Source organism: Polypterus senegalus, chromosome 8, assembly GCF_016835505.1.
Source record: "Polypterus senegalus isolate Bchr_013 chromosome 8, ASM1683550v1, whole genome shotgun sequence".
In the NCBI taxonomy this organism is placed as follows: Eukaryota; Metazoa; Chordata; class Cladistia; order Polypteriformes; family Polypteridae; genus Polypterus; species Polypterus senegalus.
The window spans coordinates 107117215-107144679 of record NC_053161.1 but is presented as its reverse complement, the minus strand read 5'-3'; the positions used below and the strand labels follow the sequence as shown (position 1 = coordinate 107144679).

Below are 27465 nucleotides of genomic sequence, written 5' to 3'. Positions count from 1 at the left end.
CATTGACCAGCATGAAGCAGCATGGGGCTGACTCCTTCCACTGTATGAAGACGTGACTCTGGATAGAGCTGAAACGTTTACTTTATGTTTCTGCTCTGTGTAGGTACTTTGAACTTCTTTCTTCCATCAAGATAGAAGTGCCTTATAAACAACATTAAACCTTCTGTTACTATTATTTTACAGGGTCTCATTCTTATGGGTGCAAGAGACGGGCTCTTTTAAGGCATATCTTTACTGGTAGATGGTGCATAAGACTGTGGGAACATACAGGGATCAATGTTAATACCGAAGTTGCAAGATGCAGTACTCATAATATTCTCATTATGGTACTCTTCAAATGAAAATAACTTTTTTTTATTTATTAACACAGCATATTAGACTTCTTAATCCAATTTCAAAAATACTGAAGCAGGTAAAAATTAAAATATTTATCTTAATTATTGGTTTGACAATAAGCACTTGTTCCAAGCATGTTCCAAGACTAGTCCAGTAATCATTTGCACAGTTCATGATTGGGTGGTAGTCCAAGGAAAACAAGCACACATGCCTTATTTCCAGATTGTTTATATTTTCCATGTCAATGAAGAGAAAGATTCAAAACATGAAAAAAATGCTTGAATAAATTAATTTTGCTTATATTTTGTGTTTTTTAATCCTAGAGATTAGTTGAATTGCTCTTGTAAATCTTCACAACCCCACCTCTTCCAAGAAAAAAGCACAGTGCATGTTTATTTATTAACCAACATATCAATGCGCTTTATATTTTACCAATATGAAGTTAATCATTGGACAGCTGTTTCATAGAATATTTTCAGTACCAAATACAAAATGGCTACCACCTTACTATGTAATATAGCCTTCTTCCCAGTGAGCCTCCTAAAACAGGATAAACAGTTTATAGCAGTGATATTCATGTATCTGACACTAGATCACTTGGCTGCCCTCACTAAACTTTAGACCAAGTTGTAGAGAGTTTTTCTTTTGACATTGAACAGTCTTCTTTGGATATCAGTGTCAAAAAAGTTGAATCAAATTCACTGTGATTCAAAGTTGTAAAATAATAAACCATGAAAAAGTCCCAAGGACATGGAGGGCTAACCTTTTACAGCCACTGTAGATTCACATTATAATCTTAACACTAATCATTCTTTAAGTCCACATATTTATGGAAATAAAAAAGGGGAAGATTTTCATGTACCAACCTATGGCTTTTTGGCTAGATTTCAATCTCTCTAAAAACACTTGCTTCTGCATAGCAGGAATTCTTTCAGCTTTATGTAGGCTGATATGCCTCCTACTACTATTCAAATACCACAGACTGGTTGCTCTACATCTACTTTAAAACTTAATAAATGGATTCCCTTTCCTGAAAATCAAGCAGCAGTATGCATCATGGATAATGTATGACCATCACCTTATTTTATATTCATTCTCATGGGTATCATTCATAATACAATTACATTTACTAAACTACATTTACGTACTGTACAATTAAATGGGAAGGAGGCACCAGGTTTACCTTTGTCTGGTGATACCTATGTTACAGGTAGGGGGCTCAGGACTGCAGAGATCCCTGGGGCCACAGTGGGGGAAGGAGTTCTGTGGAGCATTATGGACCCTGAAAAAGTGGTTTGAGACAAGGAACCAAAATATTCGCAACAAATTTTCAAAAGCTGCTGAGCTCCACACAGACTAGCCTGGAGATGAGAGAATAATAGTGGCCTGACCCCATCTGTCAGAGAAGAGAGGCCAGACAATTTGGAGTGAGAGGTGATAAAGGCCAAAAAGGATTGTATTTAGGCAGTGATTTACTTGAGAGAAAGTGGACCAACCATGCTATTCAGGACTCCTATTACCTGTTATACAGTAAGACCCAGAGGGATATAAAGTTTGCTATTGTATTTATTACTCACTCATTCTTTGTTTCAACTACTCTTGTATGATCTGGTTTATCAACATCCATTTTTTCCATTTTTACCTGGGCATAATATTAGTTATTCTAAAGTTTGTGTCAACTCTCCAGCATCCACCCAAGAGTCATATACTGTTGTAATTTGTTTATTGTAGTAATTGACAGCACCAACAGATGCTAATCTGAAGATACCGATTAGCTTCAGTATTAAACGGTCTGTAGTGGAAAATCATAGCACGCTTCTTGAGGAATTCTCCAGTTCAAGTGATAAAGAAAGTAGAAATCATCTATACTTTGCACTATAGAACTAACATAAAGTCCAATGAAGATTAGCCTTGATGATTTACGAGGCCACGAACAGTGTTTGTACCAAAGGGTGTATCTGGTTCTATAGAAAGTAATATTGGTCATTTCATTGTCCTACAGTGAAATCACTTTCCATAATGACAAGATGGTTGCCAATACAATTACCAATGCACCATGTTTCACAGAAGGCAATAGACATTATGTGGTAAAGACATCCTGTAGCTTCCTCCAAACAAAGACAAAGAAATAGGGTTAAAGAGAATTCATAAGACAATCTTCCTTTTTCCCTTACTAAAGGGTGCAGGCCTAGTACTTCTTATACTAAGTTGTATACTTTTTGTGCATTGGTTTTGGATATAAGCAGTTGCTGAATGGCGTTTGCCTCATCGATTCCAGCTTTGTGAAATTTATGACATACAGTTTTTGCGAAGAATGTGTCAAATATTTGCCAATTCAATTCTAAATTTACGAGGTTGAACTTTTGTGCCATTTAGCAACTATCATCTAAAATATCATCTATCCCAGCTGGGCAGTTCGACCAGTTACTGCTGCTTCCTTTTGGTGATGCAACTGGTTGAGATTTGGCATATTGCTGTCATTATTTTTGAGACAGTTCACTATGACACATGAAATAATTCTGAAGTTTATGGCCAAGGAACCTGCAATTTAGGCAGAGGCTGGCCTTTTAAAAGTCATTCAGCAGCCTCAGAATGAAATATCAAAGTGCTGTCAGACATTTTTCACAGCCAACACATGCCCTTAATTGGCAATCCTCCTAGTAAGACCGATCTTTGCAGATGCGTTATTAATTATATTTTAGTTAATTCAAAATTAAACCCTTTTCATATAAGGATTCTGTATCTTGCCTCACAGTACATAGATATTTTATGGTTTAAATTATTTAGTGTTAGTTTATTATAGTTGTAAATATGGATAAGTTCCCTGAATATGAACTCTCTCATGAGTGCTATACAAAAAATACATTGAAATGAATTTGCCTTTGGCACAAAACATGCAGAGACAGAGGTCGTACAATGACCCACTTTGAGGATGGGAAAGCACCTTTCTGATTTCTCCATTACTGCCTTCTGGGTCTTTCCTGGTCACAGGAAGGCTATGCCTTCTTATTACAGACTTCTCTACACAAGAAGAAAGAAGCCTTTGAAAAAGTGGAGGTAACAGAACAAGGACAACTAGATCAGAGAGCCAAGATAAGTAAGGTGTTTTCCTTATTTCAGGTAACAAAAAGAAAGGAGAGAAAGATTACACCTGTCAGCTACATCAGATGTTTTACAACATGTGAGCATAAAACAAGGTAAACATTGAGAAGTTAATTCATGAGAGGCTGAATCAGAAACTTAACGACATGAAAAACGTCTGTTAAATGCTTAAGTTCCAAGCAGGAGAGACATGTAAAAGCCTAAAAATGAAATTCTGTAAGCTTCAGAGAATGCAAAAAAAAAAAAAAAAGTATTCTTGATACTGTTAAGAATGGGAGTATTTTATCTGGGAGCATGTCACTACAGGAGCCATATAAAAATCTTTGTTTAGACTATTTTGGACATTGATGACCTTGACTTCTCATTATAATTACATTCCTCTAATGTAATGTAAAAAACATGACCATACTACAATCTAGACTGATAGCTGAAAGAAGCCTTTACTCTTCTTCTACAGTCTACATTATGATGGTATTTATATTAAATTACTTTCACTTCAATAATAAGGAAATAAATAATTACAACTCTGCTATACCCCTGGGTTCACAGTATACAAATGTGCATGTTCCTACATTCATTTAACCTCTTTATGCAACTGTATATAACTATTTGAAAGAAAGAGTTAATTGGTAACATACTAGTACATTTTATACTTTTAAAACAAATGTTTTGGATTCAAATCTTAGTTACCCTTAATTTTTTTAAGCTCTTTTGTTAACAAGAGCAGTATATGTGTACCATTTATACCACTGTTAACACTGCTGAGCTCATAATAAGTTGAATAATATGATTAGTTTACTATTATAGACAAGACCAGCACTAGATATACTGGCAACTCAAAACTAACCCATTTCCAATGCTTATGAATGCATGCTACACAAGAGAAACCGCAAGCACTAGAATTTCTTATGTTCCTGTAGAATAGGGCTTGTGATGGCAGCCATCCAGAGAAACATTCCGAAAATCTCTCAGAAGGTCTTGTACTGTTTGGGAGCATGCACTGATTACAGCACATTGCCACACCCACCACACAATGAACCACCCGGATTGGAACCCGAGTGCAGCAGTGCAACAGATGACACCTCAGCACCATACTGAACAGTTTAATGAGGTTTTTTTTTATTTAATAAAACCAGTGGCTGGTATGCCAATCCTGACACCAATCAGAGTTTTCCCTGCAAGTTGGAGGGTCTGCCTGCAGGGCTGGATGCATGTTAACATCACACCCAGGACGAGGCAATTGGAAGTAAAGCAACAGGGCGCAACAGAGTAGAGTCACTACTGTAGTTTATGGGATTCAAACCGGGGTGCAGATCCCTAGCCTTTTCCTTGAAGGGCCTGTACACACAAAAAAACTGCTCAATCTCTTAAATGGTGTTATTGATGCTAGAGGATATTTGTGAATACAGCCAAGTAACATGGTAATCTGAAAAATTTTCCACCATTGCACAGCAGCACAATGATGAACGGTTCAGCTTTGTTTAGTCAAACTATAATTCAAATGTGCACATATTATTATAAAAGTGACAGCCCTAACTTAGGTGAATTATAACTTGCTTTGCAAATCACTTTGAATAAAGGCATCTTCAAAATAAATAAATAACAACAGTAGTAGTAAAAATTATAATAATTGGTGAGATGGGGGGGGGTCACTAGTGTGCCATGTTACATCTGAATTGCTGGGCGACTACAAGGCTGTCCAGGCAATTCAGCGTTGTGTCCAATTCAAATCTGTAATATGTAATTATCAAGCAAAGCAACGGTTATATTTCCCAGTGCAGAACATTTTCTGTCGGATTGGACATTTTTATCTTCAAAACACCCTGCTATAATTAATCTAGGTGGAAAATAATTTAACTATGTGAAAATATAACTATGGATGTTGAAATAATTATTCTCTAAACACTCCACAAACTAGTAAGCAATATTATTATACATGCTGCAAACAGGAAGTAAAATCTTTTGTAGTATTTTATTGTATTCAGCTTAGTCGCTTTGTTCAGGTTATGAAATTACACCTCAGTAGCTTCTAACTGTGCATATTTTCGTGTAAAGTAATGGAAATAAACAATAGCACATTTGGTGTGCTGAAAGGGAAATTAAATAACAAAGATTTGCCCTAGACAATTATTTATCTTCATGTTGGCAAATTAGATACTATGACTATGACAAAGTTCAAAATGTACACATACTGAAAAACAGAATCTTCTTTAAAAATCACAACCACATATGCTACTTATTTTAAAATAAGGCAGGCATTTGTCTCTTAGACAACCAACTGTTTGTATGACCAAATAAGAGAATACACTCACTGTACAGACTGCAATGTTTTGTTTACTTATTGTATGCATTTTCTACATGCAACAAGCAATTAAGCAAGAATACCATGGATGTCCATTGCTTATAATGTAATGGCACAATATGATACAAACTAAACATACAGACAAGTAACATCAAAGCAAATACTTTTCAGAATGCTGCGAGTCAATATAAAAGCTTACTCTCCTATATGAAACAGTTATGTGCCAATACGTCTAATATTTTTCAGTGATGTTATCAAAGATACACTGAACAGAATAGACAAAAACTTCCAATTTCTGTATGTTACAGTATAATTTTAGCATTGGATGCCAATTCTCTCTCTCAAATACAGATTTGTTTCTTAAAATATCAATAAAACATGCTTTAAAAATAGTAACAGACACCAGAAACTTCATATTGTCTGGAGTTCAGCATCACATTATTGTTAATTATTCATTAGCTATTATGTTGTTCTTTTTCTATTTTTGAAATTTCACATTGAACTAAAGTAGAAGCAAATCACTTTGAGGACATTTTGTATAACTGAAATCATTCAAACAGAAACTTAACACAAATTAAATATGTAATTAAGAAAAACTTCAAATAAAAAATTCTTATAAACTTAAATATGTCAAAGTTTCTAAAAACAAAATTGTAACTTAAAAAATATTCAGATGGAAAAGGGTAATGGCTTCAGCTGTTCTGGGGGTGCTATACTGGCCCGTAAGGGTAAAGCTGGAGCGGAATATAAAGACAAAACTCTTGGATTACCAACCAACCTATGACCTTGTCCTCGCCTATGGTCAAGAGTGAATGAATGAGATTGTAAGGATGACCAGCAGAAATGAAGTTTCTTTGTAGGTCTGCTGGGATGACACTCTGATAGGGTGAGAAGCTCAGCAGTTTGGGACGGCCTGAGAGTAGAGTCACTGCTCCTCTGGATCGAGAGGAGCAAACTGAGGTGGTTTTGGCCATGCTGTAAAAATGGCCTAAGATGGTTCCCCCTACAGCTGCTCCAGCACATCCCACTATATGGACACCCAGTGGAAGACCCAGGATGTACTGGAGGGATTACATTTCTCAGATGGCCTGGGAATTCTGCAAGAGCAGCTAAAATCTTTATCTGGGGACAGGGAAGTCTGGGCCAGCCTGCTTGCCTTGTGGCCAAGGAAATGCAGTTTGAGATTATGAGATGAGAGCTGAAAAAAAGAATTCTTGCTGAAGTGCATATATGAATCAGTATTCCAATTGCTGCTTATGTGATGAATCCGTTTTACCAATGTCAAGATAAGGTGAGTGGACAACAGTCTTTTTCAATCAATAATTTATGGTGCTTTGAAGGGATTGTACCATTGTCTGTAGGGAATCCATTCCCGGACATTTTTCATTCCTGCATTCCTGGGAATGAAACTGCTGTAATTCCCGGGAAACCGGGAATGGCCAAGCTTGCATATATAACGTGTAAAAATCGATCAAGAAATAACAGAGTTATAGTTAAAAATAATTAAGTGGCACAGTTTTTTGACCCACGGTGTAGTGTTTTGCAGACTGATTCAGTCAACCAGCTGCAGTCGTCAGTCCCCCGGCTACGACTAAGACGGAGTATAGTGGACTGGGAGGAGTCTGCACTCAGCAGCTCATGAATGCCGGGACAGGGCAGACTTCATTGACGCAACAGCAAATTGAAATTGCAATGTGTCAGTCTGTTGCATCCACATTATCTGTGCCAAGAAACTTGCCATAACAGAATGATGACAAGAAACTGGATGCATCAGTAAAAGCTGAAATGGCGGTGTTTCAGAGCAACGGCAAGCGCGGGCGTTGTTTAGAACAAGTGTATCAGTATCTGATCAGGTAGATCGCGTTGCATTCAAAAAAATTTTTTTCAAGCGTTAGTCTATCATATATCCTCCCTATGGCATTTGCCACTTAATTGACATACAGGGCGGCCAGTCCTCTCTTTCCTTCTAACACACTGGTCATCCCACATGCTCCCATACAATCAGATTGTGATTCAGACTACGAATGCCATGAATGTAATTACACCGATCTACATGCTGCCAAATAAATGAACCACATTACATGGCTTCACCTCGGACGCTGATGTGCAGTGAGTGTATACGCCTGATGAGCCCAGAATTTGGGCACAACACGTGTCGCGTACTCTTTGCATTATTTGACAGTAAAACTGTGCAACATTCTATGATCTGCTTCTCGCAACTGAAGAGGGCACTGTGGCGGATGTTTGCCAACACAAGCGTTACCTGGTAGGTAACCACCCATACAATCAGATTGTGATTCAGACTATGAATGCCATGAATGTAATTACCCCGATCTACATGCTGTCAAATAAACAAACCACACGCCGTGGCGCAACGTAAAGGGCAAAACACGTGTCACGTACTCTTTGCATTTATTGACAGTAAAACTATGATATATACAGTACAGGCCAAAAGTTTGGACACACCTCCTCATTCAATGTGTTTTCTTTATTTTCATTACCACTTACATTGGTAGATTCTCACTGAAGGCATCAAAACTATGAATGAACACATGTGGAGTTATGTACTTAACAAAAAAAGGTGAAATAACTGAAAACATGTTTTATATTCTAGTTTCTTCAAAATAGCTACCCTTTGCTCTGATTACTGCTTTGCACACTCTTGGCATTCTCTCGATGAGCTTCAACAGGTAGTCACCTGAAATGGTTTTCACTTCACAGGTGTGCCTTATCAGGGTTATTTAGTGGAATTTCTTGCTTTATCAGTGGGGTTGGGACCAGTTGTGTGTGTTGTGCAGAAGTCAGGTTAGTTGGACGATCATTTATTTTTCAACAGGACAATGACCCCAAACACACCTCCAGGCTGTGTAAGGGCTATTTGACCAAGAAGGAGAGTGATGGAGTGCTGTAAATGGTCATGAAAATAAAGAAAACACATTGAATGAGGAGGTGTGTCCAAACTTTTGGCCTGTACTGTATGTGTATATATATATATATATATATGTACACTAGCAAAATACCCATGCTTCGCAGTGGAGAAGTAGTGTGTTAAAGAAGTTATGAAAAAGAAAAGGAAACATTTTAAAAATAACATAACATGATTGTCAATGTTTTGTGACTTATGAGTGTTGATGCTAATTAAATCCTTGATGACAGCATTTCTTTGAATCAGGTTCGTATTTGGAGGATGTGTTGTGTTCAAGTTACATTCCGTGTTTGTCAACCGTTGTAAACATAACAGGTTTCATTCATTGAAGTGTTCACTACCCAAATCGGTACTCATGAATCTAAGATGTTTAACAGGCATTCCCGGTATTAAGTTGTGGATTTGCCTGCGAATATTTAGCGGCAGCAGGTCTATGAACTTAATTTAAACTTAAGCTTTACACCTTGCTTTCCTATTGATATGTCCACAAAGGCTTGTTCAGCTTCAGAGGGTTGTTCCTTTCTTACTGCATCAATAAACAGCTCATCTTCCTCTTTATCTGAGACATCACACACTGCATGCATAGGTTTACCTTTCCCAGTCCTGCAAACTTTAGCGAAGTGGTTCAATTTACCACATTTTCAACACTGTCTTCCTTTAGCTGGACATTGACTTTTTCCACCATGTGCTTTGTTTCCGCAGTAGCTGCACTTATGAATATGCTTGTATGCATCACTCATGTCATATTCTTTTGCTGCCTTTTCAATTGTGTAATGCGTTTTTTGGAGCTCTTGCTTGTTGTCCCCATACTGCATTCACAGTCAGTTCACGTGAGCCGCTCGAAGTACATGCATCGAGGGTTCTCAGCTGTGCTTGTGCTATCTTGCGATGTCCACGGCTTTATTTAATGTTAGCTCAGACCCGGCACTTAAGTTTCTGTCGCACTTTCACTGAGTTTGTGCCAAACACTATTCTATCCCTGACCATCTTATCTTCGTTTGCAAAAGCACAGTCCTTCACCAGCAATTTTAACTCCGTTACAAAGTGATCAAAGGTCTCGTTTATACCCTGCGTCTTCTCATTAAACTTGTATCTCGCGAATATCGTATTCGTCTTAGGCATGACAAACGCCTCAAAACAGTCATAGTAATTTTTCAGTACCTTGGCTTCCTCCTGGGTGAGAGTCCATGTGTTAAAAATGTCTCTTCCTTTTTCCCCAGTCCACAGGAGCAGGTAACTGTATTTCTCACTCTCGTCTTTGCCTTTTAGCGGGCCAGAAAACATCAGCTCCACGTGCTTTCTGAATTTTTTCCATTTTCCCGGCAGGTTAAGAGAATCCCAGTCAATTCGTGGCGAGGGAACTCCAACAAAATCCATGACTGTCCTCTATTCTGACACCATGTCTTGTTTTCACAAATCGTGAAAAATTAAATGATGGCGAGACTTTCTTTTAAAGTATACAGGGGAACTTTATTTATTACAGCTCTTACATTCACGACATCCGTGCAAATTAACTTCCATAATAGTAACCTTGAGGTCCCTTTTTCTGGTGCCTTCCTGATGACATAGGTGCCTAAACCATGCCTGATAATAATACATTTCAATGACAAATAAATATTACAGTGATCACCTCGATAGAGATCTTACCACCCAAATCACTACTCATGAATCTAAGATGTTTAACAGGCATTCCCGGTATTAGCTTTTTGATTTGCCTGCGAATATTTAGCAGCAGCGTATCTATTGGATTGCTGCTGACGGACGGCCTTATATGGGCAGGCACTCAATTACGTGGGAGGCGTGGGTATGGGGGACGCAATATAGGCAGGCAGCCAACTACGTGAGAGGCGTGGTGATGGGGGACGCAACTCCGCCTCACACGGCGACCGAGCTGCAGGCTATGGCCGTATATATGTACGTAAGTAGGATTCAGTTATGACCATTACGTGTACAATTTCGAAATGAAACCTGCTTAACTTTTGTAAGTAAGCTGTAAGGAATGAGCCTGCCAAATTTCAGCCTTCTACCTACACGGGAAGTTAGAGAATTAGTGATGAGTGAGGGCTTTGCCTTTTATTAGTATAGATATATATATATATATATATATATAGCATTTTTAATGTAGGTAGATCATTTTGACCTGGTCACTTTAAAAGTAGCTCGCAAGCCGAAAAAGTATGGGCACCCCTGAACTAGATACATGTACTTACATGACAGCATGAACTTTCTTGTAGACAAGGTTAGTCTTTTATTGGTGTCAACATATTGCAGTAGTTTTATTACAAATAAGTGTCGGTTGTTCTAAAACCGTTCACTTGTGAGATGCCCGTGCACTGTGTCATCCCCGGGAGCCCGGGATTCCCGAATTCCCGGGAATGGATTCCCTAATTGTCTGCAGTAATGCACACTTCTTTAAATCTCTATGACTCCTTCACTTTGCTTAGGCTCCATGCTCATAGACATTTTTCATCTTTAGGTTCTAGAAGAGACTGCTTGTATTACTTTTGGCCAAATGGTCCAGTGCAGTTGGAAGATAATCATTTTCTGCTTGTGGTCCAAATTGTTAAAATGGATTAATTACTAAACAACCGAAAAATATATAAATAAAAAAAGAAGAAGGACACTTTAAGGAACAACACAAAAACACTAATTAAATGAAAGTAGTATAGCAGGAACAATAAAATGTTCTGGTGGCAATCCATGAAACTCAGCACATAACCCCTGGGATTTTGCGTCACTTGCTCCTGTCTCAGTTAAACCATGTTTACCCATTTCTCAATGTATATGCATTTGCAGACAAGCAAACCAAACATGTACATTTGATTTCACAGAAAAAGGACTCGTGTCTGCTTTTACTGGCTACAGTAAACTCAGTTGTGTCATTAACTGGACAACTGAATTGCTGAAGATTAACACTTTCAAAATTATATAACTGAAGCTAAAATAAAGCATACCTTCATAATATATGTGGCAACAGTGAAAATTTTCAGACTCTTTATTACAATGAAACCAATGGCCCAAAATAGCCAAACCTAAAAATCCATTATCTATTGGTATAAATGGTATTGTGACAGGCATTTCTACTGTTTTACCATCTAAGCCTAAATCATATCAGAACAAATGACCTCATGTTAGCCAAATACACCCTGAACATTTCTGTGTATACAAGTATACACAGTATACAAGCATTTTACATTTTAAAAATGTCCTGTGTATCAAAATTAAAAAACTAAAGGAAAATATCTATGTAATATTTCACAACAAATTTCTAGTTTAGTTTTATAATCACATCTGTAATGTATTGAAGAAAACCTGTGTTTTTGCATTTTAAAAAGAGAGACAGATGTATGTTATGTAGTGATGCAATTTTTCCTTCAGTTAGGTTATAAAGGTCCCAATACTATTAAAGCACAAAGAAAAGCTTAATTCATTCACCTATGTTAACCTTTGATGTCTATTTTTCACACTTCCGGAGGAAATCACAATTTCTCACTAAAATGCACACAGTATCTCAGTTCTGATAGGACAAAAATAATATTTACAATGCCACGGTTAGGGGCTGATGATAAAATTGTCACACAGCACAGTTATGTAATTTACAGTATCCAGCATTTCTAAAGTAACTAACCAATCTGCATCATCATGTCACAGTGGAATGCTTATTAAACATTCATTTTTGGCAAAAAAAAAAAAATATATATATGGATGTGTGGAAAACATGCTAACTCTTTTATATATATATATATATATATATATATATATATATATATATAAATAAAAGAGTGAGCATAGAATTTCAACACTGCTAAATGACTAGCAAAAGAAGCCATGGTATTCAGGAGATCTCATTAAGTTCTCCTGGGTTGGTTACTCTGACACTATGGAATGTAACTGCTTATAGCAAAACAATTTACTCTCAATTTCACGGGAGGCAAAAGCATGTAATACCTTGGGTAAATACCCCTAAAACTTGAACACTGTTGGTATCTTGATATCAAGCTTTTGCTGTCATATTCCTAAAGCATCACTGAAACTAAAGTAATCACTAATAGTTCTGTGAGGCCATTATTTATGCTTTTCTGTGAACATTTCTACCCTCTTTCTAGAATTAACTCAAGGCTGATCAAAGGAAGCAACTCCTCCTTCCTAGCTGCTACTCAAGCATCACCCAACCACTTGGACAGCTGTCCGCTACAATACTTTCTTGCTAACCCAGTAATGAGACAGAGTAATTTACACTATAGCACTTTTTTAAAATTTATTTTCAGGAACCTGAATAATTTTGATTTTAGATGATTTCAGGCAGTTCATAGCATTAATTAGCGGGTGCCACACAGGTTTGTATATTGCTGTCAGAGGAATTCAGTTTAAAGAGGTGTTCAACTTTGTTTTTACTATTATTGCTAAAACTTGGGCTAAAAGATTGAGGTTCATAAAAGGAGAAATTTGCAGTGTGGCCAGATAACTAAACTTAAACTAATACACAGATTTGAGAATACTAAGGAATTTCCTCTAATGAAGGATATTATGGTTTATTAAAAGGAGTAATTCTTTGTACGTAGAATGGCTTGGCTGCACTGAAGAATTAAGACCACATCAGCCTGGATTACAAGTAATTTTCAGTTTGTTTTAGTTTATACTGTTTTGCTAGGCTAAGAAAGAGTACATAATAACATTAGACATGACACACAAGCTTGTTTTGGAATGAAGTCTGTTTCACATCTTACAGCGATCAGTCATCCAAAAAATAAGGCACATTTTCAGTTTCTGCACTATAATTGCATTAACCAAAAAAGAACTGCATTATTAGACATGCATTTCATTTACCATGAACCTGAGAGCCTTCACATTAAACAAATGCTTTCTTGTAGTCATCCTCCAATTTACATTAAAACATAGCAGACCTGGATTGTTTAGTCAGAAAGACTTTCTATAAAACACATTATTATCTAGTGGACACCAAGTGCTGAATTTTTGAATAATGAAATTTGTAAGGGATTATAATAGTTACACTATGCTGCTTCTGAGAAAGGAAAATTTGAAATCCTTTACCTCTATTGTTGGGTCATATTCATCCACAAAATGGTTTTGAATAAGCTGTATGGTCAAGGCACTCTTCCCAACACCACCAGCTCCAACCACAACAAGCTTATATTCTGTCATTATTTACCTGTAATAAAAAAAGTGAAGGAAGATTAAAATATATAATGAACAACACGTAAATGAAAAATGCTCTTGGTCTTCGTAAAAACATTCTAATCTTCAACAAAACTACTACATTTCAAAAAATTGGAAATGTTATCAATTCTTCTATTTATAAGGAACAAATGAATAAATTACTAGAGAAAAAAACTCCCCACTCTTCAACACTATGTAAGAAACTTTCATCAAGTCCTTTCACTTTCAATATACCAAAATATTGTATCTAATAAGAATCTCAAAATGTAACACCACACATACAAACTTTCAGATTGCATCTTTCATTTACTGTTCTTTTGGTTATTCTATTGGATGTAGCCAGTTTACCCAATAATTTCTACCAATGCCTTATATATAACCATATATTAACTATGAGCAAATAAACCTTTATTGAATTTTAATTATTAATACATTTAAGCAGCAATTAGTACACTGCTGACTTAATTCATATTTAAATTAAGTCTGTTAACTCCCTATTACTTATTTATTAATATTAACAGTGTAAGGAATACATTGTGCCCACACATTTTCTCATAAATAAGGATCCAGTGCACCCCATGAAATAATCAGATAAACATTATGCATCAATTTACTCCCTTAATGGAAATATATCGTACTGTTCAAAGTTTACATTTATTTAAACACAAGATTCCAAAATAGAAAATGTTTAGTTCTTTTGAAAATACATCTTTCAAGGTTGATTACATTTGTGCATGAGATATTCAAAGGTCTAACTGATATTCATCAAAAAGATCTTGCTATGGAATATAGTTTGCATCTCACAGTAATGCTAGCATCATGGCACTTTCTAGAATATTGGTATAATATCTAGGGTTTTTGGGAGTGGCTTGGAGAAAAAGAGGGTTGGGCTTTGGTAAAATGAATAATTGCTCTTAACTAATTAAAGTGCAGAGGAAGACCAAAACACTTATAGTTTCTTTTGAGATGTTCCCTGCAGTCTTATTTTTTATTATTGCACCTCAACCCTGCCCAGATCTGGCCTCAAAATGTTCTAAACGCTTTTGTACATGCAAATAAAGTAACAGATATTCTGATGAGTCATTTTCCTCCATATAGTGTATGTATACACACACATATAAAATACCAAAAAAATGCAGGCTTACATGACACAGATATCTAATTAGAAGAAAAGTAGACTCCTTACATATAGTATCATATTCCAAGTTTCTACAGAAGAATACGATGATAAGGTTAAATGGCTGGGAGTACAGAAAACACAGAATGATGTATCCTCAACTATGTGTTGGTAATCCACATTTATTTCATTCACAGATCACAATAAATATAGATGAGGGCTACACAAAAATTCTGAAAAATAAACAAGCTTGCCTTCTTTTGGTGGCTAACAGGGAAAATGGTTTGACCATTTGGCTCTGAGACTAGAGATCTGCAACAGGAATCGGAAAGGTTGTCGATTCAAATCCTGTAAATGTAAATTCCACTCAGTAGGGCCCTTGGGCATGGCCCTTAACCTGCAAATGCTCCATTCTGGGTATGACTCTAACCTGCACCCAGCCCTGCAAGCAGGTCCTCCAACTTGCAGGGAAACTCGGGGATTGAGGACAGGATTGGCTCTCCATCCACTGAAAAAAAACCTTACACTGTTCACTGTTCAGTTCCATTTGAACTATTGTGGTGCCGAGATGTCACTCACTGCACAGCTGTGCTCAGGTCCTAATTTAGGATCCTGAGGTGGTTCACTGTGTGATGGGTGTAGCAACACTCTGTATCTGTGCATGCTCCCAACCTACTTCTGCCTTTACATTTCTGTTTTCAACTGACTGCTATTTTTACAAGTGAGTGTGAAGCCGATTCCAGTTTCTTCACTGAAGGGAATGATACTCCTGGGTGGTTTGTTTCCTGCTGAACAGCCTTAAAGAGCAGGCTGATCAGCATTCAACAAATGCTACAAATGGTGTAAGGGAAGATGGAGGTCTGGGTCAGTGTGTCCCGGCAGATGCCCAAGGAGGCAGTTGAATGACTGCCAGAAGGAAACACAGCAGAAGAAAATAGATAGGGTCCGCTGCGGAGATGAAAAGAGAAAGACATGTTGGGCTTGGAGAGTGTGGTTTGGGAAGATGGAGAAACAAAACAAAGAAAAAACAACAATGTTTTGCTTGTTTTATTCTGGATTTTCAAAATTTGATTAAATGGATTCTATGGAACTTTGATTATTTAATTATATTAAGAAGATTCCACATTGCACTGTTTGAGCACTTTGTTTCATATAAATAAAGGCTCTGAGCACTATGATGCACCTCACTCTTACTTATTTGTGTCGGCATTGCCGAATTACTCTTGGCCATGACTATCGGTAGTCCCAGGTTCAAAAGTGTATTTTAGCTGCAGCCTACCTGGCTCACAATACAGTACTGATTAAAAAAAAGAACAGTGATCATGATATTTTGTAGTGACAATAGTGTACAGTGCAATGCTGCCTTTAACATAAATTTGTCAAATTCCAAATGTAATGGGCTAAAAATGGAGAAAGCAAGAATAACCAGTTTCAAAAGGTAGTTACTGAACCACAGTTCATTCAATGTCCCAACATCTCATGTAACTGAATAAACTAAAATATCTTTCATAGGTTTTCTACAAAGACGTTAGCTTGTCTACTTTAATCAACTGTAAATGTCTATCTTTAACAACTGTAAATGTTATCATTCTAGACAACTAAACATTTATAAGGCTCTAAAATATGTTAAATTCCTCTTACACTTTTTTTTTTTTAAATGAAAAAAGTTAACGCATCTCCATTAAATACTTTGTAAAATGTTCTTTCTTCCTGGAAACATAGGAGGGGAAGGAATCCCAAAGGTTATCTGATCACATTACATTCATTACTGACAGCATATGGCAAGTGGTATTTGTAAGAATAACCGTAACAAGAGACTTTTTAAATGTATGGCCATAGACAATGCATTTCTCAGTAGCGTGCACATACATACACACTCAAATTCATCTATTTGGCTTTGAAGACAGAGTCAACTCTGGGTCAGGGCAAGTAAAGGCACTACACACGATTAAATGTTTCCTTACATTGAACTTTGAGAACCAATGTTAACTATTACTGAACCGTTTGATCCTATACTGTTGTTGAACCCCATGTAATTACACAATTAAGAAAGATCCATTTTAGATTCTCTATAACCACATTGATTATTATGAAATCTAAGAAAATGGTTATCACAAAGATTCAAAAACTTTTGGAAGCAATGTGCACAAAAGCTTACAATTGGCAGATCAGCTATATTCTACAGTGTAATAACAGGACTTTAATTATAACAGTTAAATATGAATATTAATTATACCAATTATTACCAAAATAGCTCCTATTATTTAACCACCAGTTTTGCAGAATACTGCCCCTAAAAACTATTACAAATAAAAAAAATTGTATAGAATGTTGAGGTACAGGTTAAACAATTAGGTGTTACAGGAATTATGACTGCTGACCTCACAAATTCAGTCTGTATAGATTATAAATGTTTTCCACTCAAGACATTAGGTATTAGGTTAATCAGCAGTCCAAAACTGACAATGAAAGAGCGTATTTGTGTGTGCCCATATGTGCCCCGTTTACCTGCAGCCAGGATTAAGCTCTGTAACCTGAACTGAATTAAATGCATTGTAAAACTGATGGATGGGATTGAAGGTTGTACTGACAAAAATTGGGTGATGACCAAAAAAAAAAATCTTAAATTTGATTAACAATAAAAATTATTCATATTTATATATATTTTTTTAAATACTGTCTATTTTAGATTTTCAGTAACAAACATGATTAGGTATACCTCCATAAAACAATGGCTTCTGTGAAAGAGATTATAAATGTAACACAAGATGACAAATAATGTCACATTTGTGTATGTTTTAATTCATTATATACAGGCAGATTCCCAGAATTCACAGATTTTAGCCTAAATAATAAACAAAGAAATCAAGATAAAGTGTCAGTATTAAAAGAAAAACTGCGGAACATTACCACCATTAACATTTCGTCTGTTGGGTACTCTCAGGACCACTTGGTATTAAGGATATTTCATACATGTACAGATATCAAATATATTCTAATTTTTTTTTACAACTTGAATAAATGTAGGGGAAGGGGTATTCTCATTCACAATTGTGATACTCTGAGTGCTACCACAGAATTATGCAGGATTTGTCCACTTACCATGCCCATCTAATATCCATCACCAGAATATTTGTAGTTTTGTCTGAATATCCATGAATAAAGCTACCAGATCTTTGCCTATAAAAGGGAGAAATCCTTTCTTTTTCAAATGTAAGCAAATCTGTTGCAATCTGGGCCCACCCTTCCTGTTAGCTGACTGGCACAGTTTTCTAATCTTGCCTCTCTCTCTCTCTTGAGATGGCTGAATTTAACATCACATAGAGAGAGATAAATTACATTGGCTCCATATAGATAAAAAGACATAACTAATCTGGGGAAAAATGTTGTTCTCACAAAAAAAACAGATATGGAACACCACAATGTTTTATTTGGGTGCTCCATCAACCTGAAACTTATTTTCGATAAGACTGAAAACTTATCGAAAAATGTTTTAACATTTTTATCTTCTTCCGCATCAACAGCACCATCTGACAAATATATTGAAGCATTTTATGAAAACATGTTAAGTCTAATACCCATTGATACATATCTCGCATGGAAACTTAAGTAGTTTTAAGGATTTTAAAGTGTATATTTAAATGAAGTTATTTCCTGTATGAAATATAATTTCACATTTAACTTGCAGAAACTGAAGAACTGAAACAAAATGTATAATATTCAACATTAAGTTACCAAGAAAAAAGGAATCAGGCTAGTGGCGTGTGAAATGTGGATGTATTTGTGCATCGAGGAAATTAAGTTTAAAAAGTCTAACACAAATGAATACATTTAGAAAACTGTGGATGATAGCACTTCAAAAACATTTACAGATGTAAAAGACCTATTGTATAAAGAGAAAAATGTAGAAGTCTTATGTATGCCTTGAAAAAGAATTTGAACAGAGATTCAACTTAAAAGCAACAATATATATATTAAAAAACAATTGTCTAACTAAAGCGTAATTTAGACTTAAAGCGACAAATATTTAATAATAGCAATAGTGTAACAGTTTTATTTAAACACAGGAACATTATTCCCCAAAGCCATTAACATCATCACTACTGCCGAATTCAGCACTAACCATATACACCTTTTTCATTTAATACAACTCCCCCATCAGAAACTAATTTACGAATCTTGCCTGTGTCCTGCCAAATTAGACCTATAGTGGTCGCACGTTTTATTAAACAAGAACAGTCAGTAGTAAAATATAGCTGGTTTGGCAATGATGACCAATAGTAGTGATGCTCTGATCGATTGGCCAACAATTTATCGGCCAATTGATTCTACAAAATACTTGATCAGTGATCAGTGAATTGGCTGATCAAAAAAATGTTTTTTTCAGCGTCTGCTTTCCTAAGCTTTACAGAATTTAGTTCTAGCCCTCTTTATAGGAAGTAATGCCTCACTTGAAACAGACAGTAGTAAAGCAGACTTTAACAGAGAGAAAACTGGAATATTAGCCTTTACATTAAAGAAAGTAGACTAATAAAAAGAGAAAAAAGAATCAGAGTCGTTGACCTGTGCAAATAGACAAATGATCAGGAGTGATCTCCCCTAGACTTTCTCGTATACTCAGACATAAAGATGGATATTTGAGGAGTAAACCCCAAGACAATGATTATAATTTTATATTGTGTACATTACACAACCATCAACAACAAATGAAATTAATAATATATTGAACAATTATTATTAAAGTAAAGTTGAATAAATCGGACTCTGCTGTTACATGAATAAAAGGTAAAGTACCACTTCTGGTTAATGGAAATAGTCCAAAAGTTGATAGAAATCTACACTTTGTACCTAATACTTGTATGCAAAATTTGGTTGACCTAAATGAAAGCATACTCATGTTATCGTGTTTACATACATACACACGAGACACACACACACACACACACACACACAGACAAGACACTCAGACATAATTCCTAAAATGGTATTTTCAGACTCCGGGAGCCCTAAAATGTTAATATTCATCAAAATCTCGAAACTGAATTTATGGAGGATTCTAATACTTTCCCTATACAAGAATGTCAGGGAGGTCTAAAACGTTGAGATTCATCAAAATCTCGACATCAAATCTTTGGACGATTACAGTACTTTCCCTATACTTCTTATACGAGAAAGTAAAAAAATTAATAAAAAAAAGAATTTGAAATTGCTGCATAGTAAACAATAGACACATTTTGCTGTTAATATAGAAAGCCTATTTTAACGTAAATCTATTAAGTATGTTAGCTTTGAATTATCTTGATGAGCATCTTATAAACATTTGGTAGATTTGCAGCATTTTTAAAGGTTTTTGCAGTGTTTATTATTATTTGTGTGTCACAGTGTAGGTTTTGGCAAGAAACAAGCACTGCATAATTAAAATGGTATCCATATTTATAATTACTACTCAAGAATTAGAAATGTCCAGCTGGTACACTGGAAAAAATAATCAACAAAAAAACCTGTATAAATATAGTAAATGTATATATTTTAACAGCAAAAAAAGCTGCAGTATAATTAATGATTCAAAATTGTTTACTACCTAAAATTACATGCATATTTACAGTTAAGCAGTGCCGAACTGCCAATATTAGTTAATTGAATCAATGTACGAGTATGAGAATATATATATATATATATATATATATATATATATATATATATATATATATATATATATATATATTTTAGACTAGTGGTGAAAACTACCTTTTGTAAAGTAAGCTGTTTCAGGTAAGTAAATTTACAGAAGAAATTAAACAATGTGACACCTTGTAATTACAAGAAGCATTTTTCTTTCTTTAATGGCATACGGATTATGGACACATATTTTCTCTACATATTTTATTAGTTTAAAGAGCATGTATTTTAAGGGAATTTAACTTACTTTAGTACTTCTGTGGTCACTGAACAAAGAGACTACAGAATTTCATTTAGTTAATTAAAAAAAAATGAAAAGGTATCATGTGCTCTATATAGTTTGATTATAAAAATAACAAAATTAACACTTTAATATAGAAAAGATAAGGCTTGTCTGGTTATACAGAAGCTTGTGTAAAAAAATCTGACAGATCCAGTAACATGATATCGGGATTGGCTCAAATAAAAACAATAAATAATAAAATTATGGTTTCTCATTTACTAGCAAGATTAAGTATTGCAACATTTACTAGTTGTACCTCGCCATTAACCACTTCAGGACTGCCAGTAAAGTCATTAAAATCTGTTTCAAGGAAATGGAGAAAGCACCTCTTGCTGATTATTGTTTCAAGTACTTACACAGAAAGATAAAATGGGTTTAGGAAACTTACTAAGGAAAGGAGCTCATTCTCTTTGTTGCTAGGAGTCAAGTTAAAACAGAACCTATTGTAAAGGATTCCAGAATTGTTAGCTACAGGATTTGATTTTTGTTCAGAATCTCTGCAATGGAAAGAGTGCATCATCTTGTGTGTTTAACTTAGCCAAGATTCTTATCTCTTTTTAGTTGTAGTCTAATTTACCGTAACCACAAAACTTCACACTAAAAATAAAAAAAAAAAAAAAACAGGAAGCCTATATCTGCTAGAGTTGCCTTTCATCTTTGGCATTTTTACACTGTGCAAGACTAGGATCATAATTTGCACATGTTCACTTCCAAAATCTCACATTACACACTTTTCTATAGTGTCATGTTTTCCTACTTTGATTCATCAGACTAAGGTTTCCAAACAGGTGTGTAAGAAGAGAAGAAAAAAAAATGTTTATTACAAGACCACATTAAAAATGTAATAACAAAAAAGTACCATAATTTTCTCAATAAGGACCATTTCCCAACTACCAACAAAGGAAAAAAAATACAAACATTTAAGAACAAAATTAGGAAAACTTAGTTAAGTATGAACAGCTTAAAATTACGAGGTATATAAATGCTCAGTAGTTTCATTCAGCCCTTAAAAAACTTAATGAAAGTATAATTTTTACTTAACAGCCTGCACAAGAATCTTTGCCCCAGTACATACCACTGAACCAAAAAAGGCTTAACTGTATATTTAACAGATTGAAGACTGCATTCTGACAGGACAGCAAGGTATGTAAAAATGACATGAAAATGAAAAAACAAAGTTGCATGTAACTTTAATATTTGCAGTATAAAAACTTCATTAAAAACCTGAAATATATTCTGATGACATAGCAACTAACCAAGTTTATTTTATATAATAAACGTCTACCATGTATACAAACGGTATCAAATGTGGGCCTAAAAGAGACACCCCAAAAACTCAGGAATCATCAAGTGTATTAAATCTGGGACCAAATTCTTGCAGAATACAGTGCATCCAGAAAGTATTCACAGTGCATCGCTTTTTCCACATTTTATGTTACAGCCTTATTCCAAAATGGATTAAATTCATTTCTTTCCTCAGAATTCTACACACAACACCCCATATAATGGCAATGTGAAAAAATTTTACTTGATATTTTTGTAAATTTATTAAAAATAAAAAAATTGACAAAGCACATGTACATAAGTATTCACAGCCTTTGCAATGAAGCTCAAAATTGAGCTCAGGTGCATCCTGTTTCCCCTGATCATCCTTGAGATGTTTCTGCGGCTTAATTGGAGTCCACCTGTGGTAAATTCAGTTGATTGGACATGATTTGGAAAGGCACACACCTGTCTATATAAGGTCCCACAGTTGACAGTTCATGTCAGAGCACAAACCAAGCATGAAGTCAAAGGAATTGTCTGTAGACCTCCGAGACAGGATTGTCTTGAGGCACAAATCTGGGGAAGGTTACAGAAAAAATTCTGCTGCTTTGAAGGTCCCAATGAGCACAGTGGCCTCCATCATCCGTAAGTGGAAGAAGTTCGAAACCACCAGGGCTCTTCCTAGAGCTGGGCGGCCATCTAATCTGAGCGATCGGGGGAAGAAGGGCCTTAGTCAGGGAGGTGACCAAGAACACGATGGTCACTCTGTCAGAGCTCCAGAGGTCCTCTGTGGAGAGAGAAGAACCTTCCAGAAGGACAACCGTCTCTGCAGCAATCCACCAATCAGGCTTGTATCGTAGAGTGGCCAGACGGAAGCCACTCCTTAGTAAAAAGGCACATGGCAGCCCGCCTGGAGTTTGCCAAAAGGCACCTGAAGGACTCTCAGACTGTGAGAAACAAAATTCTCTGGTCTGATGAGACAAAGATTGAACTCTTTGGTGTGAATGCCAGGCATCACGTTTGGAGGCAACCAGGCACCACTCATCACCAGGTCAATACCATCCCTACAGTGAAGCATGGTGGTGGCAGCATCATGCTGTGTGGATGTTTTTCAGTGGCAGGAACTGGGAGACTAGTCAGGATAAATGGAAAGATAACTGCAGCAATGTACAGAGACATCCTGGATGAAAACCTGTTCCAGAGCGCTCTTGACTTCAGACTGGGGCGACAGTTCATCTTTCAGCAGGACAACGACCCTAAGCACACAGCCAAGATATCAAAGGAGTGGGTTCAGGACAACTCTGTGAATGTCTTTGAGTGGCCCAGCCAGAGCCCAGACTTGAATCTGATTGAACATCTCTAGAGAGCCTGATGGAGCTTGAGAGGTGCTGCAAAGAGGAATGGGCGAAACTAGCCAAGGATAGGTGTGCCAAGCATCATATTGTGGAATCATATTCAAAAAGACTTGAGGCTGTAATTGCTGCCAAAGGTGCATCGACAAAGTATTGAGCAATGGCTGTGAATACTTATGTACATGTGATTTCTCAGTTTTTTTATTTTTAATAAATTTGCAACTTTTTTCACGTTGTCATTATGGGGTGTTGTGTGTAGAATTCTAAGGAAAAAAATGAATTTAATACATTTTGGAATAACGCTGTAACATAACAAAATGTGGAAAAATTGATGCGCTGTGAATACTTTCTGGATGCACTGTAAATACTCGTTTGGCCTGGCAGACACACTAAGTCATTCACTATTGGACACTTTCATCCAATCACCTACCCATTCACATCACACACACACACACACACACACACACACATTAAGGCAATCAAATCTATTACATTTCCATCTACATAAGACAATATATTTATCAAGCATGTGCTAAAGTGAATTCATTCAACATATACTTTAAGATAGTATCAACCAGATATTGCACTGAATTCATCCTGGTATTACTATAATTCCAAATATGCAAACTATATCATCTGAATTCATATTTCTCATAAACATCCACGTGGCTGAACCCAATCACAAACCTTTTGCTGATTATTCAGTAAGTAAAATTCAAAACTTGGCTATAAAAACAAGTTAGCTACTACAAATGTTTGTCAAAATGTCTTGAAAGAAAAAGTAATACAGAAAATCATCATTTCAAGTAAGAATGGCAAGAAGATAGGCCTTTGTAATGGCATCATTCTGCAACGCTTAGCAGATCACCCTGATTAACAATGAAACGGTTACTTTAATAAAAGAATACAACATATGGTAGCACTATCTTCAGAACAATGGCACTTTTAATAAGATTTATCCACCACAGTCTGAGGTCTGGCACAAGTAAATGAGGCAAGGTACTATCACACTGGGAAAATATCCTCCCAAAAAACAAGCAACAAGTGATCACCAGCAGGGCACATGGACATTGGTTAAGAAAATAAAATCTTCACTGATGCAGAGGTATTAAGCATTAAGTATTAGACATTTCATCATACCTCACTAGTGATCAATTGATACTGAAGGTCTTGGTTTCTTAGATTCAATAATATCAGCTGCAGGCTGTATTCATGTTTTGACAGAACATGTCCAAAGTTGGGTGAAAGATGGTGCCTGTCAGGCCGATTAAACTGTATATCCCTACTCATTCATTTATATCCAATGTTTAAATGGTGCAGAATTTAAAGAGGAGCAGCAGACACATGGAAGGTGGCTAGAGGACCTGCCCCATTTGCTCCAAGTGCCACTTTCAAACCACTTCTGTTGCTCACTTTCGAAGGGGAGCCTTTAGGGTGCAGGCTTTATAGATGAAGCAGCAACATTGATTGAACTATTTAATCTCATTATGAATTCTCTGTCACACCTTGCGTGCCTTGTTAACATTAATTCAGCACCTGCTCCTTTCAAACTCTCTCTATTGACCCAATTTTGCAGAAACCTGACATGCATAGATGCTATATAAATTTACTACAAGAGAAAAGGGTGTTGGAAAATGGCTTGGGGCAGGGTGTAATTCTACTTTCACTTTTGGTCAACAACAATGTTTATTTATATAGCTCTTCCATATTAAACATGTGGATCAAAGCTCTTTACAAGAAGTTAAAGAAAAAATAAAAATTACAAGTAAAAAAATAAAACATACATGTGCACATAAATAAAAATAAACATCACAATAAAGAAAAACAAGTAAGTAGTAGAAATGGTATAGTTGTTAACTCTCTAAGGTCAGTAGCTATGTGCAATCAGCAAGGGATGATCTTGTGCTGATCTGGTTTTAGTACGTATTTACAGTAATAAGACCAACTTTCAGGTTTGGCGCCGTTACAGTGTGCCCAAAGCTGTGGACTAGCAGAGGATGAAGACTAAGGGCTCGTTTATACTTCACGTTAAGAACGCGTACACTCATGCATCACGGCTGCCACGTGTTCCCAGCATTCATTTGTCACATCCTCTGAGCAGGTCCTCAGAAATTAACGTGACACATGTGCGAGTTGCAGTACCAGCAAAAAGTCGGGGGGCGCAGTGTGATAAAAGTCAGAACATGACGTCAGAGTCTCTGTTTACTATCTACATGTGACAGAAAGCCTCCATGCAGATCCTACGGGATTGATATGCTCGCTTCGATGTTTGATGGATGGTTCAATGCGGTAAAGCAAAATGCCGACATACAGATGCATTCGTGGTGCTTTTATATTCAAGCATCGCATATTCCCGATCGTAATGACACAATACATTTTAAAAGTTTCACATACGATCTTCTGTGCTCTCTTTTTTTTTTTTTTTTGCAACTTCACAACAGCAACATAATGTACAGTGCTGTATTTGAGCCACAGAGGAAAAAAAATTAAGGACATGGTGAAAACAGGTATTTTGTGATTAAAGTGGAAATTTTGGTTTTAATCTTGAAATGTTCACTTTAACCGTGTAGTTTACTTTATCATTAAAGCAGATCTGTCTATCTAGATCATCTTAAACGTTTTTAATCGCTACGAGCTTCTTGGACCTGACAGCAGTGGTAAGCTGCAATAGATCAACACATAGAACACATTAAATGTATGATATTTCAACTCTCTGCAAATTTAGAATCTTTAGATTTATACTTGATATCACTTTCACAATGAAATGCATTAAAGTATGTATGTTACATTTTACAGATAAATCATTAAATTTTGTTTAAATAATGAATACTGTTAATAATTACACACATGGGGTTGGCAAGGTGGCGGAGCGGTAGCACTGCTGTCTCGCAGGGAGTCACGTCGCTGGTATTCCCTGCTTGGAGTTACATGTTTTCCTGCTGGGTTTCCACACTGTGCTCCAGTTTACTTACAAAGATGCAGATTTGGGGATCTGGCGCCACTAAAATGACTCCAGTGTACGTGTATGCCTGTATTCACCTTGCGATGAGCTAAGGCTCTGTCCAGGGATTTTTTCTGCCTCATGCCCAATGCTTGCTGGAATGGACACATCCCTGGATTGATGGATATAATCATTAAACATCCTTTTCAAAAGAATTGCAGTAAGGTGTCATCGGAATTTAGTGGGTGTTCCAGGCAATTCACAACACAGAGACGCTGAACCTGTTCTCACCGTGATAATATCTCGCACTGCCACCTGCTGGATTCCTCTAGATTTACGTAAAGTATGCGCGCAAGTATAAACAGAAAAATGCTTGCATAGCAGGAGTGTCTACTGCAGCATGTGTCGCTTAGGGCATGCACCCAGGTCACCCCGATGGTAGATCTACCAATCAGTTACACAGAGACAACTGTACTTCAAATGGGATTCTACTGGTATTCCCCTTGTTGTCGCCACTCTCTGTATAAGTATTTCTGGGCCTTTCCATATGCTCAAACTGAATACGGTTTACAATAATGACAGCTAATTTAATATAGGCAATTGCCAGCGTACTACTAATTAGATGGGCAACTGTGCAAACCAAACAGAAACAAAGCTAAATCAAGACTATATACAATTTATTTAAACTGGGTATTAATCTTGTTCCGCTGTTCACTGAGAGAGCACTTAAACCTACAGAACTTAGTAGCATACTAGCAGCGGATTCCACGAAACTGGAATTATACCCCAAGTTTTACATATAATTCTTTTCAGCAGAAGTTGTAATATTCAAAAATGACTAGTACAGCCATATTTACATAATAGTTTAGCTAAAAAATCTGACAGAAATAGCCAAAAGACAAACACCTTTCAAAATTTTATATCTCTATTGGAAAAAAATATAAAAAAACAAAAAACTGAGAGACTCAAAAGCTTTGGGATAA

At 36.2% G+C, this 27465-nt stretch overlaps 1 protein-coding gene across 4 annotated transcripts in view; it reads right to left on the bottom strand.

Moving 5' to 3' along the window:
• Nucleotides 1-27465, bottom strand: part of LOC120534191 (GTPase KRas) — an 87483-nt gene that overhangs the window by 43623 nt on the left and 16395 nt on the right. For all 4 annotated transcript variants that reach the window (XM_039761558.1, XM_039761557.1, XM_039761560.1 and 1 more), the window contains exon 2: nt 13719-13836. In XM_039761558.1, coding sequence (XP_039617492.1) covers nt 13719-13829 — 111 coding nt within the window. In that variant the 5' untranslated portion in view covers nt 13830-13836. The remainder of the gene's footprint in view (nt 1-13718; nt 13837-27465) is intronic.